Source organism: Taudactylus pleione, unplaced genomic scaffold (assembly GCF_031769625.1).
Source record: "Taudactylus pleione unplaced genomic scaffold, aTauple2 ptg000353l, whole genome shotgun sequence".
NCBI classification, from domain to species: domain Eukaryota; kingdom Metazoa; phylum Chordata; class Amphibia; order Anura; family Myobatrachidae; genus Taudactylus; species Taudactylus pleione.
Genome location: NW_028284754.1, coordinates 1,401,132 through 1,416,077, shown reverse-complemented (window position 1 = coordinate 1,416,077; position 14,946 = coordinate 1,401,132). Strand labels below are relative to the sequence as shown.

The 14,946-nt window shown below is 42.1% G+C and overlaps 1 protein-coding gene across 1 annotated transcript in view; it reads right to left on the bottom strand.

Annotated features, from left to right (window-relative positions):
- Positions 1–14,946, bottom strand: part of LOC148508605 (uncharacterized) — a 653,608-nt gene that overhangs the window by 25,783 nt on the left and 612,879 nt on the right. The window contains exons 24-25 of the mRNA XM_088444305.1: positions 13,707–13,805; positions 2,680–2,888 (exon numbers count right to left, since the gene is read on the bottom strand). Of these exons, the coding sequence (XP_088300431.1) occupies positions 2,680–2,888; positions 13,707–13,805 (308 nt within the window). The remainder of the gene's footprint in view (positions 1–2,679; positions 2,889–13,706; positions 13,806–14,946) is intronic.

Below are 14,946 nucleotides of genomic sequence, written 5' to 3'. Positions count from 1 at the left end.
GGGACAATCGACGTATTGGTCCCCCGTACTTAAGCACAACCAGCACTGGGCTTGTCAGAACCAACCCTGGTTGCCAAAATACGAAGGAAAAAAATGAGTAGAGTTCCCCTGTATGTTCCAGCACCAAACTTTTTCTAGCGGGGGGCTGATGCCATAGCCAGGAGAGCCCTTTCACCAGGCATCAGCCCTCACCACTAGTCAGCCCAGGCCGGGGATCTCTGTGGAGCTGGGGACCCCCAATAAAGGGGTCCTCCCTCCAGGGCACCCCAGGCCCAGGCTGATAGCCCGGGGCTATCCCCGGTATCAGCCTGGTGGCAGTGGGTGGCTATCCCCGGCTAAACCTCTGGTGGCAGTGGGTGGCGGGTTGATAGTGTGGTGTGGTGTAAATAAAGAATAGCAAACATTGTCTTTACAAGTAGAACTGCAGTTCTCAGCAAGCCTGCCCTGCATGCTGGTACTTGGAGAACCACAAGTACCAGCCTGCAGGGCATTAAGGGCCCACTGGTACCTGTAGTTCACCTGTAAAGAAATGTTTAAATAAACACAGGACATACACAGTATAAGTTTATTAAACAAACATGCACTCACACATGTACACACATACACACAGACAAGAACACATACTCACCTATGTAGCATCGGTCCACTTCTCTGGTAAAGTATCCATAGGGGACCTGTGAAACAAAAACATACTCACCATCTCCTATGCAACGTTCTGTCCTCTTTGTTCCAAAGTAGGCATCCCACGGACTTGGCAAAAAAAACCCCGAAAATCGCAAACCAAGTACTAAGTTGCATTCAATAGAACGGTACTTCCCAAATGACAGCTTAGTGGCAGAATATCACCATGTAAACCCCACCGCTAAGCATTCATTGGCTGAGAGAGGTCATCCCCCGTCTCTCAGCCAATGAATGCCTCCCTCCATTTAATCAATGGAGATCCACAGGGTTATTAAAGTTTACCCTGCGGTTTCCCACCTTTGACTACAATGGAAGGAGCCGTTCATTGGGGTGGTGGGGATAGCCCTGGGCTATCAGCCTGGGCCTGGGGTGCCCTGGAGGGGGGGACCCCTTTATTGGGGGGTCCCCAGCTCCCCATGGATCACCGTCCTGGTCTGACTAGTAGTCAAGGCTGATGCTGCGGCTGGGGGGCCCGGTGAAAGGGCTCCCCTGGCTGTTGCATCAGCCCCTGCACTAGAAAAAGTTTGGTGCTGGTTCTGGAACATAGAGGGGAAAACTACTCATTTTTCTCCCCTGTATTTCCAGAACCAGGACTGGATCAGAGCCCAGTGCTGGTTGCACAGAATACAGGGGATCCCTACGTCATTTGTCCCCTGTATTTTGGCAACCAGGGCTGGTTCTGACAAGCCAGGTGCTGGTGGTGCTTAAGTATGGGGGACCCCTACGTCATTTGTCCCCTGTATTTAAGCACACCCAGTGCTGGGTCACTAAAGCCCGGGACTGGTTGCTCTTTTGGGGGAGGGCATTTTTTCTTTTTTTACACTTTTTATTATTACAGCGGCAACACAGACGGGTCTCACGTACCCGTCAGTGCTCTGTGTCAATGACACAGATGCAAGTATCACAGATCTCCTGGTCCATGCATACATCTGTGTCATTGAAATACACAGCAGCACAGACCTGTCCATGCTCTGTGTCAATCACACAGATGCATGTAGCACAGATATCCTGGGTCCGTGCTACTTTCAAACAGCACCATAAATCTGATTGGCTTCCTGTCTGCCACTGCAGTGCCACTCCTAGATGGGCCATTTGTTAGTGCCCCCATCTTGTGTCGCTTAGCATAGTCATCCAGCTACCTCATGCAACCTTTTGGCCTAAAAACAATATTGTGAGGTGTGATGTGTTCAGAATAAACTGGAAATTAGTGGAAATAAATGTTATTGAGGTTAATAATCGTGTAGGAACAAAAAAAAAAAAATCTGTGATTTTAGCTGTTTTTATGCTTTTTACCAAAACAATACCTATCCAAAACATAAAACCCGGAAGCATGGTTTTGGCAAAACCAATCCAGATCCAAAACACGAAGAAAGATCCAGATCCAAAACCAAAACATGAAAAGTGGCCGATGCACACCCATAATATTTATGTGTGTAGTTACTATGCCGTCATTCAGGATGCTTGCAATCAAAATCCTGATGCTTAAATCCCGAACTACGGCCAGAAGACTGGCATCGGAATCCCAACATGATTTGAAATCACGATGCTTAAATCCCGACAGCTGGCATCCCAAATGTTTTTATAGCTGGTAAGTAGTATACTTTTACACAGCGGGGTGAATGGTTAGGTTTAGGCACCATGGGGGGTTAGGGATAGTTTCTGGTGGGGGGAGGTTACGGTTAGGCTGCAAAAAAGGGGGGGTTTGGTTTAGGCACCATGGGGGGGTTTGGGTTAGGCACTAAGCGAGAGGGTTAGGTTTAGGCAATAATGGGGAAGGTTAGGGTGCAGGAGTTGAAGTGAGTAGGGTTAGTGTACTTACGAAGCCCCTGTCAGCATGCTAATGATCGGGATGCCGTTGTCATATTTTTGATGGCGGCATTCTGACCGCCGGCATGTCGCATCACACCCTATATATATATATATATATGTACCTTAGCATTTAAAATGTTAGAGGGTTAGAATTCTGTAAAAATATATTTATTATAGAATATCACATACAGTTATTTGAAGTCCGCATGCTCCTGCTTGAAGTGGAGGCAATATGGAAAATGTGTCTGTGATGGGGTCATCCTGATATCCAAAGCAGCTGCCGTCCTTTATACTGATGCTACTGATATCAAGCTTCAGACCTTTCAGCTGACATTTTTTAAATGAGACTTTCATTTCATTGACTCCACAGATCAGCTCAGGTCTCAAATCTTCAACAGCTGAAACACATAAAGCCGACTACTGGTTGAGGATTTATATCATTTGCAATATGTTACACTTATACTGATAACCACATAATAATCTACAAATGAACACTCAGACTTGTATATAGGGAAATATTGGACACAATTTAGTTAAAGTAAATTAGAAAAGGGGCAGAAAAGCTAAAGGTGGCAATGAAAACATGTATCTGTCAGATGCACTGATAAAAGAATAGAAGACACATACCGCAGTCCCAGTTATTCACAGTACAACCTGCTACATTTTATGCACCACATATATCTGCTGATGATGCTTTACCATCCACACAAAAGCCAATGGGACGTAGTCGGCACATACCGGCATGCGGGATGCCAACAGTCTAAATACTGGTGCCAAAATCCTGACAGGTCGTGATCCCAGCACTAGTATACCATCCGCTGGCACAAAATGTAAGTATCGTGGGTTAGGGGCGGGTTAGGGTGCGGGTTGGGTTTAGGCACTAGCAAATGGTTAGGGATAGGCACCGGGGAGGGAGGGTTAGGATTAGGGTGTGGGGAGGGGGAGGTTAGGTTTAGGCAACTTGGGGGAAGTGAGGTTTAGGCACCAGGGAGGGAGTGCTAGGATTAGGGTCCAGGGAGGGGGAGGTTAGGCTTAGGCACTAGGGGACTGGTTAGGTTTAGGCATCGGGGAGGGAGGTTAGGGTTAGGGTAGGGGTTAGGGTTAGACTTATTTTCTTTTATTTTAGCTTATTTTCTTATGGGTGTCGGGATTCTGAAAGATGGGATGCCGCTGTCAGCATTCTGACTAGCGGCATCTCGACTGCCGGGATCTCATACCCAATCCAAAACCAATAACACCTCTCAAACTAAATGCAGCTCACCAACAGGGGTCGATAAAAAAACAAATTGCATTAGAATCCAAGAGGCAGGGGGTGGCCATTGAGCAATAATGTTTTGCAACCATCGATGATCTGATGGCAATGGTGAGTGTTTTCCCCGTCAACTGGTAGAACACCAGTGGCTGACCCCTGATGGTGATGGCTGACCCCATTGTGCACATGCGTGGGGTGCTGTCTGAGCATACGTGTAGCCTAACCATTGAAGGTTAATTGCTGATGGTGAAAAATTAGCGGATCATCACTACCAAGAAGAAGTAATATAATCCATACACTGCATATACAGTATAAACTCAATTTTACATCTCCCATTAGTCACATTATTGGCTAACATCCAGCTATGTTAGAAAAACTATATAAAGTTAACCCATGAATCTAAACTACTACATTACAATCATCAAACATTAAAACTATGCTAATCATACTGCAACTAATAAAAATCCTAAACCGGGTAACTAATTATTCTCAGGTATATCTGGCCTTGCATATTTTAAATGTTTAAGCTACTTACTAATTATTTGGTTATGGGCAGCCCCCATTAATAAGCAATTTGACTCTCTGAGAGCATCGGAGCAATTCATAATTTCTCCGTAGTGTAAACAGCTGATCTGAAAACAAGCTGTCTCCTTGAGTCATTTCCCTTCTACTTTCATAGCACTGCTGGGTCTAGTGCACCTGCGTGAAAGGATCCTTTTTTGCAACCCAGGACTCCATCCCATAGGGAAGATGGTGAATGTTCCCTCAATCGTGGAGACAGAGACACACTTAACGTGTTTCTTTCTCTGTGAGAATTTATTCAGAAGGAATTCTCAGAGAAAGAAACACGTTAATGGTGTCTCTGTCTCCAGCCTTGCAACATTGATGTTACCAAAGGAAACTCCCTGGTAATATTGCAATATTGGCTATTGTGACAACATACAAACCTGTCACTGTGCAGATTAAAGATTCATCCATAGAAGATTATGGAGCGCTCCCAAAGCAAAGTGAATTGCATTTGGATTCCAACGTCCAGAGAAGAACACAGTTACAGTCACATTTTACAGAGCTCAGGATGCACCCCGATTGCTATTGCATCTCAGGTTGACATGTAACATTTTTATATATATATATATATATATATATATATATATATATATACAGTATATGTATATATCCATGTGTATATATCATATGTGTATATATATATATATATATATATATGTATATATATATATATATATATATATATATACTGTACATTCACACACACACATATATATATATATATATATATATATATATATAGGCCAGGGCTTTGCTGATATTCATGGGGGTGGGGCTTGCAAAAATGGGAGAGGGAGAGGAGAGGTAGGCTCTTTGGCCAGCAGCTGCTCCCTCTACTATTTGTAGCCGCTATGGAGCTTTACTGAGTGGGACCACTGATGAGTCCCCATTTTCAGGCCCGGACAATGGGCCTGCGGGGCAGAGAAAAGGTCATCGCTGATAGCGCTACCTTCTACTTGCCTGGCTACTTCTATTTGCCCGGCGACTTCTCTGTATAGTTTGCAGCCGCTGGGCTGCTGCTAGCGGGGGTGGAGAGAGAGAAGGACAGCGCTGATAGCGCTGTCCTTCTCTGCCCGGCAGCTGCTCTGCTCTGCCTTAAGCCGCTGGGCTGCTGCTAGCGCCATCAGCTCTGCTTTTTCTATTGACCCGGCGGCTGTTCTGTCCCCTCGGCAGCAGTCGGAGGTGGGTGCGCTGGCGTTGGGCTGATCGATCACTGCTAGCAGTGATCTGGCCGATCGCTGCTAGCAGTGATCGATCAGCCCAACGCCGGGCTGATCGATCTGATACATATCTGATACGACCATGCAAGGCAAGTGGTTAATATACACATTAAATTGCATTTTATCAACTTGTCTGTATCTCTTTGGTCCGGGTTAGATGATTGGCGCTATCATTGTTTAATTGTTATTACATAATTCCATATGTGTTATTTCATAGTTGTGATGTCTTCAGTATTAATGCACTATGTTAAAAAAACTTTTGACTGGTACTGTATGTAATATATATATATATATATATATATATATATATATAAATCCAGTAAACCCGGCACTCCTTGTAATGCAAAGCAATTGCTCTGGTGCACTCCAAGGTTGTAAATCACAGCCAAATGTAAATAATCCAATAAGGAGGCACTCTGGAGGCTTTTCAACATCTGATAAATTAAAGGACATTTTTATTAGATGTTGAAAAATCTCCAGAGTGCCTCCTTTTTGGATTCTTTATTATATATATTTATTTATTGTGACAGGGTCAGCTAATTCCACATGAGGTAAATGTGGAATATGGAGGAGGTTTTGTTGATTCTTCACAAAAAATATTTTTTTAATACATTTGTAGCATATTGAATCAATCTTATTTGTCCTCTATCTAAGGGTTTGAAAATGAATCTAATTTTTCAATGGTTGGCGGTGCACCACTGGAAAGTACAATATACTTCATACAGTGGGTGTTGAAACATTCGAGAAAAAATGGTTCAACTACAAAAAATAATTCCTTTTTGGTGCACTCTTTTCTGACAATACTGTCTAAAACTTAGCTTTTAATACAATTAGATAATATAAAATGGACTAAACAACAAAAACAGTTTGCTTATTTTCAAGCTTGATACTGCAAGCAATTTTGAAACAGATGTATCGCTGCAAGGGTCTTCTCCAATTCTGGAGAGAGTATTTAACCTTAATCCTAACACTCTCTCCAACTACCGACCTAAATCTCTCATCCTTTTGCCTCCAAATTGTCTACAGCCACCTTACAGCCATTCTTTCCTCCTATTCCCTGCTTAACCCATTTCAGTCAGTCTGAAACTGCCCTCACAAAGTCTGCAAAGACCTCCTTGCTACCAAATCCAAGTACCATTACTCTCTGCTCATTCTCCTCAACCTCTGCTGATTTCGACACTGTGGACCACCCTCTCTTCATGCAAATCCTTCATTCCATTGGTCTACATGATACTGCCCTCTCCTGGCTTTCCTCCTACCTTTCTCACCATTCCTTCTCTGTCTCTTGTTATAGCTCTGCTCCCCCACCCAGTTCCACTAATGGTAGGTGTTCCCCAAGGTTCGGTTCTTGGACCTCTCTATTCTTCCTCTATACATCTTCTTTAGGTGAACTCATCAGCTCTTTTAGCCTCCAATATCATCTCTATGCTGATGATGGTCAGATCAAACTTTCCTTCCCTTACCTCTCCCCCTCTTTTCTCAATTGTACCTCCAACTGTCTCTCTGGTAAAGTATCTCTTCCTGGATATCCCTGTGTTTTCGTAAACTTAACATGTCTAAGGGCTATATTCAATTTTGTGCGTGAAGCTTTTTCCTGCATGTGTGGGTTTTTTGCAATTCAATTAGGTGTCAGTTTTTTGTTTTTTTATGTGAGCCGGGAAGTTTTTTTTCACGCACCACCAAAGCAAGTGTGATTTTTTTCTAAAATTGTTATTTATAGGAAAAATCAGAGGGACTTGCTCTGGGACCCCGGCATCACCCCCTCTTAGGACTAATTAAGCAATTGGAAGTTTTCAATTAACCTTCTAATTAGTCCTTAATTACTTACCTTCTGCAGCGCTGTCTTCATCCAGTGTCAGGAGCTGGCTTTTCTGCAGCACGGTGACTATGTCAGTTTGTGGTGTTTGTAAGTGTGTATGGTGAGTGTGTGTGTGACCCCCACTGTCAGTGTGCCTCCAAGTGTCCGTGTGGCCCCCGGAATGGTCGCTGGGAGAACTACATCTCCCAGCAGCCCTTGCCTCTCCCACCAGCTCCTGGAGCCTCACAGTATCCCCCAGGACTCCCAGCAGCCCCCTCTCCAGTAAGAAGGTAGAGGGGTGGCCACTGGAGACCTCTGGGCAGGTAAGTGAATTATTAATTTTTTTTTATGCGGCGCTGGGTTTTCAGAGCTGAAAAACCAGCACACTCTATTTTTCAACTTGGATACCGTGCATATCGGGAGCAAACATACTTGCGGTATTCCTAAATTGGGCATGAGGGGTGAAGGTTTTTACCTCACTAAACCTCACTCTCAATGGTATATGCCCCTAAGACTGAGCTGATAATCTTCCCATCCTCACCCATAACCTAACTTCCCACTATTTCATTATCTATTAATGGCACAACTATCTCCTCTAGCCCCCAAGTGTTCTGTCTTTGAGGACACACATTCAGTATCTCTCACAGTCCTGCCACTTCCATCTCAAAAAAATTTCCAGAAGCAGACGCTTTCTCACACTGGAGGCAACTAAAACCCTCAACCACTCAATGATCATCTTCAGATTGGACTATTGTAACCTCCTATCTGACCTCCCTGACTCCCACCTTTCTCCACTTCAATCCATGCTCAATGCTGCTGCTCGGCTCATCTTCCTCTCCAAACATTCTACATCTGCCTCCTCTCTACTACAAGCCTACACTGGCCTTTATTTCTTAGTGGTGGTTCAGCACATGTCATCGTCTGCCTCCCATGACAATGAAACTGAAAACCTATAAGGCAGCAGATCAAACTGTGCGTTCAGAAACACAAATGTCAGAAATCCCTGAAGAGAGTCTTAAGGTGCATACACACGTAAAGATTTTCTGTCCAACCATCCAACTAGTTGATTGGTTGGAATGAAAATCTGGTAAGGTATGAAAGCAAATGACAATCAGCAATTTGCTCCCAAATGCCGGAAAATGGACAAAACCTGTTGTTTGAACAAATTGTTTAGATCAGTGGTTCTCAAACTCGGTCCTCAGGACCCCACACAGTTCATGTTTTGCAGGTCACCCAGCAGGTGCTTAGGTGTAATTATTACTCATTGACACATTTTAAAAGGTCCACAGGTGGAACTAATTATTTCACTTGATTCAGTGTGGAGACATGGAAAACATGCACTGTTTGGGGTCCTGAGGACCGAGTTTGAGAACCTGTGGTTTAGATCAAACATTTAACACACTTGTCTGACGACCATTTTCATCTGTTTTCCGGCATTTAGGAGCAAATTACTGATCATCATTTACTCCCATATCTTACCAGATTTTCATTCTAAAAAAATCAACTAGTTGGATGGTTGGACAGAAAATTTTTACGTGTGTACCCAGCCGAAGTGTGGCCATGAGTTCTATGTGTAAGCCTGACCTTTCTCAGAAGCCACCTTCCACAGTTTCTGCTCCCTATGTATTTGTGGGGATGAGCAGCATAAGTATTGCTGATGATATAGAAATTGAGATAGCCCTCTGTGCATATAAGCAAAGTGACTAATTGGGCAGTAGCCCTTTGTGTGTATAAGCACCTTGACTCCTTGGGCAGTAGCCTGCTGTGTGTGTATAAGCACTGTGATTACTTGGGAAGTAGCACTCTGTGTCTTTAAGCACTGTAACTAATTGGGCGGTAGCCCTTTGTAAGCATTCAGAATTCAGCAACAGCATGCAGGAAATTGCAGCACCTGCAAGAACACTTTGATTTGCCCTGCTATCAACTGCAGCAAGAGGTGGAAACAAGGTGGAACTCCATCCTTTATATGCTTCAGCAGATGGATGAACAGCAAAAAGCAATCCATAGCTATATGACATTGGGAGAGGAGGGGGAATGTACCTTAGCCCAAAACAGTGGAGAGTACTTTCTGTCTTGTGCAAGGTGCTCAAACTATTTGAAGTAGCCACATTTGAAGTGAGTGCTGACACTGCTAGCTTGAGTCAGGTGATTCCCCTAAATAGGCTTTTGGAAAATCAGCTTGAGAAATTGAAGGAGGGATTAAACAAAGCAAATATGCAAAGTATGCCGGACTTATTGATCAATTACTTTATTCACTTTGCCAAGATCAACGGGCGGCCATAATCTTGAAATCTGATCACTCCATTTTAGCAACCATGCTTTATCCTAGGTTTAAGTCGTATGCTGTGTCTTTCTTTTCAACTAACCCAGATCTTAAAAGATGCAAAGAGCTACTGGTGAGCAAGTTGGCAAGTGTCACAAGCACTACGACATCTCCTCCTTCAATTTTTTCAGCAGCAGCCAGAAAAAAAAAATCAGCTTTCCCAAAAGACTCAGTGGTGATGCAAATAAGTTAACCATACATTTTGACATCTGGTTGGGTCTAAAAGAATTCCCCAACATTAGTGATACATTTACCATAACTCCTTCTGATACGATCATCATCCAGAGAATGGTGGAAGATTATGGGCCTGAATCAGAGATGCACAGAATTGCATAGCCACACAAAAGCGGCTGTGCAATTCCTTCCATTTAAAATGCAAATGCAGAAGGAGGTGTCACACACCTCCTTGCTGCATTTGCATGATCCCAGTGCTGTGACCCAGGTCACAGCCTGGGGTCACCATCAAAACAATTGCAACCATCGATTGCGATTGTTGTTATGGTTCCATTGGCCAGGATGTGGGAGCTAAAGCTTCTTGCAGCCTGGCCGGGTCCTGGCAGCTAGCGAGGCACCCATGCAAACCCTGGACTCGTCCCTCCAGACATGCCCTTGTTTCTGGGAATGCTGCCAGGGAATGCCCCCACTCTGCCTCTGAAATGCTGCAGCCTGTCAATCAGGCTGTGACTGGAACACACTGCGAGCGGGCTCGCAGTCAGAGGGCTGCACTTGTGTAGTACACCTACTGTGCATGCGCACACCTACAAACATTGGAGATGTGCTCTAACCATTGGGTTAGCGTACATCTCTGAATCAGGCCCTATTTTCATGACACCATAAAAATAGAAATGTCACAGAGTCTCTCGAGTACTGGAATGAAAACAAGGCAACTTGGAGGCCCTTGTATGAGCTGGCTTTGCATTACTTAAGCTGCCCACCCTCCAGTGTGTACTCAGACAGTTTTCAGCACAGCTGGGAACCTTGTGAGCAAATGGCGTAGGATGCTACATTCTCAAAATGTGGAAAAGATGATGTTCATCAAAATGAACTGGAAATTCCATGAGGAAGACCTTTCCCGGCAATTACATGACACTACAGAGTCTTCTGTAATGGTGGATTCTAGAGGGGATGAATTAATATTATGTGAGGATGATGCACACACATGAGGGTGAGGATGGCAATGACAATAAAATCTTGCCACTGTAGAGCTGTTGCCTTAAGCTGATTGGTAGCTTGTTTTGTGGGGGCCCAAACAAACCAAGCACTTCAGCCACAAAAGTGCTTGGTTTGTTAAATTGTGCTTGTCCTTTTAATAACCAACATAAAGGATGGGTGGGAGGGCCCAAGGACAATTCCATCTTGCACTACCTTTCATTTCTGCCACTGCTGTGTGGCAATGTTTCATAGATGTTTTTTAAACTGTGGTGTCTGCCACTGCACCACTGCTTTGTCGCTTAGTAACCAGTCAGCTCACTGCAACCTCTGGCCAATAATGGTGAAAATAATATTATAAGCTGTGAGGTGGTCTAAATCAACTGTCAAATAATGTTATTGAGGTTAATAATATTCTATGAACAAAAAAAGCCCAAATTATATGATTTTAGCTTTTTTTTTTACATTTTTGTAAAAAATCCAAATCTAAATCCAGACACGGCAGGTTTGGCAAATCCAAATGCAAAACCGTACAATGAATCAGAGCTAAATCCAAAAACAAATCTATCAAAAATGGTCCGGCGCACATCCCTAATTTATATAAGACAGAATATTATTTTTATATTAATGTAATACTCACATTTTCCTAATAGCATGTTATTAAATACAAACACCACATCTATTTGCCTAGTTAAACTATATAACATGATGTTCTGTAATATAGCAGTTCGAATGGAAATAAGTATTCCAAACAGACATCTGCAACTGAAAAAAGTATAGTCGCAATGCTTATTATTTACATACTGTGTTTTATATCTAGCGTCCTAAAACCACTTAAAACCTTTCACCAAAAAGGACCAAAATGAAACAGAAAAATGTCAAGGTGATTGGTTTTTTGGCCCTAACCCCTATATATGATATATTATTTCATAGAATGAAAAAATGTATGTAAAAGGACAGATAGCAAATATGATAATCCAGCAAACAAGGCAATTTAATAATATGCATAAATACCCTCTAAAAAGAGAATAAAACACTTAAATCTCAATAAAATACATACAGTTATGCCATGTATCCGCATAGCGATTTATGCAAGCGACTGCACGATAACAACATCGTTATCGTGCAATGTCTTGCAAATCACTCATGTTTCAGGCAGATTTAGATTGGAAATGACCAGCGATGTGCGCGCGTGCTGGTTGTTTCCGACATCTATCATCGCCCGTACATGCTGGTCAACCTGACGATATCATCAGGTTCAGCATGTATGGGGATGATGGATGTCCCTACACTGAACGCGAGAACGTTCAGTGTAGGAACACCACAGACATGGAAACGATTACAATGTTGTAATTGTGCTGTCGTTTCCATGTCGCTATGTGGGTAAGCAGCATTAGCCTTTTAAAAGAGAATAAAAGACATATGAATAATAAACAGCAGTAAAATTACAAAATTACCCTAAACAAAGGGAATAAAATATACTGAATAGTCACTGGATAAAGGTAAGTTATTCAGGGCAAAAAAATGGAAATGGTTTATACCATAGGCATAAACTTGGGTCCCCTTTCCAGCCCTAGGGACCCAGGGTCTTTATCAAGGCATGTCTTGATAAAGAGACTGATGTAGGTATAAACATGTTGGCAGCTGGGACTGTGTGTATCCTGGAATGGTACAACTAAGTGTAAGCACTGGGGCCCACATCTCTATTCCCTTGTAATATTGTTTGGAGGTCCTATGTCCGGATGGTTAAGGGGCCCCATGTTTATGCCTATGGCACTGAATATCTTACCTTTATCCAGTGACTAATCAGTATATTTTATTCCCTTTGTTTAGGGTAATTTCATAATTTAACTGCTGTTTATTTGTCTTTTATTCCTTTTTAAAAGGGTAACTGTATGTATGCTATTGAGATTTGAAGTGTTTTATTCCTTTTTAGAGGGTATTTGTGCATATTAATAAATTGCCTTTTTTGCTGGATTATCATATATGCTATCTGTCCTTTTACATACATTTTTAAATTTTATTGAATAATATTATAACATATATAGGGGTTAGCGCTAAAAAAAACACTCACCTTGACATTTTTCCATATCCATTTTGTGTAGTTGAACAGTCCCCTGCTTAATGAGTTCCCTGCTGTATGTCCGCTCTAATAGATATAGGAGGAGCATAGGCAAACACATGGGGGGTTTCTGGTTGCCTGGAAACCCTTCTCCCCAGCCCACACCATGACTGCAATAGAAATAGTAATATAATTGAATTTAACTAGCACTGTATGTTCTTCTCAGTATCACAAATTAAATTATTAGTACCACCTGTGTGTCTTTTAACATGTGTCAGCCAGAAAAAATTACATCTATGTACCAACAAGGATATCTGGAAAACATGCACTGTTAAGGATGCACTGCTATAGACCATCTGTAGGCTTAATTATTAATACTGCATAATAATACACTATCCAGTGCATAACGAGACCAATATGTACATATATGTTCAGGGCAGTGCTATGTTCTTCTGATGCTCCCCCAGACTCCCAGTCTTGCTCCAATGCTCTGGAATGGTGCCCACATGTGAAATAAAAATATTCAGCTCAGACAGGATGGACCTCACTGCTACATCTAAAGGCTTACTGTGATCGCTGGTCCTGTATATGATGGAATTATGACATACAATACACTTTGTATGACACAAAGATGGATATGTAGCTATCATTTATCTAGTACACTCTATTAAAATACAGCTAGTAGCTGATTGATTGATATGGACTTCACCTCTACGCTCAGAGAGTTTGGGATGGGGACTCCCTGCATATTTGTCCAGAAAAGAAAACTTTTTGCAGCTAATTATGATAATCAAATATCAATATTAGACAAACAAATATTCAAAAGGTTTCTCAGTTAGACATACCAGAGATTTCATATTTGTCCTTGCAGTAACATCCATATTTTCCATTTTTCAGCTTCCACTCTTCATCGGCTTTACATTTATTAGTTCCTGTGACTTTATCTAACAGATTTGGGGTTGTGAGAAAAGAAAACAGTATACAGAGAGTGTTAAAAAATTAAAACAACTGAACAAACAAAGAAAATCAATGCTTATAGAGTCATACAGTTTTCAAAATTAATAATATTAAGAAAAAATGCTTCATCAGCATTGAAAACTACATATGTGTTATCATAAGAGTAAGAGATATTTATAAAAACTTGTGCGCAGGTTATTGTTAAGAAAAGGCGGTCTAACTAATAGCACAGGAGACAAAAGATAATATTACTCTTTTGGAACATGGAGTGAAAAGAATAATCCCAAGTACAATATTTAACATTTCAAAGTTAATTCAAGACAGCAACAAACTGAATAAAATACAGTATTTTATTCCTGTATCATGTATGGGTTGTGTCTTTTTATTATTTATCACGTTATTTATATAGTGCACACATATTCCGCAGTGCTTTCCTGAGAATATTTGGCCATTCACATGACCCAGTGGAGCTTACAACCTATATTCCCTATTACATGCACACACATACACACTAGGGTTAATTTTGTTGTTAGCCAATGAACCTACCAGTATATAATTGGATTGGGGTGTTCTGTTCATCAGAGGTGCTCCCCCAAACAGCACTCCAAAAAAAAAATAATTATTTCTGTGTTTGTGAATTGTGTGCTCAGAAGCCGCACGTTCATCAACAAACTAGCGTCAAGCATACGCCTGTGTCATAAATCAAGCCCCGGATGGCTTGTCCATTAAAGGGTACTGTAACCCCCAAAGTGCACTCCAAAAAAAAAATATTTTTTTTTGTGTTTGTGAATTATGTGCGCAGTAGCCACACGTGCATCAACAAAGTAACACCAAGTGTGCACCTGTGTCATAAATAAAGGGCCAGCTGGCTTGACCATTAAAGGGTGCTGTAACCCCCAAAGTGCACTCCAAACAAAATAAAAAGTTATTTTCTATGTTTGTGAATTGTGTGCACTGTGGCTGCACGTGCATCAGCAAAGGAGCAGCGCCAAGCGTGCGCCTGTGTCATAAGTAAAGGGCCGGCTGGCTTGTCCGTTAAAGGGTGCTGCAACCCCCAAAGTGCACTTCAAAAAAAAAATATATTTTTTTTTGTGTTTGTGAATTGTGGGTCTGATTCAGAACCGGACG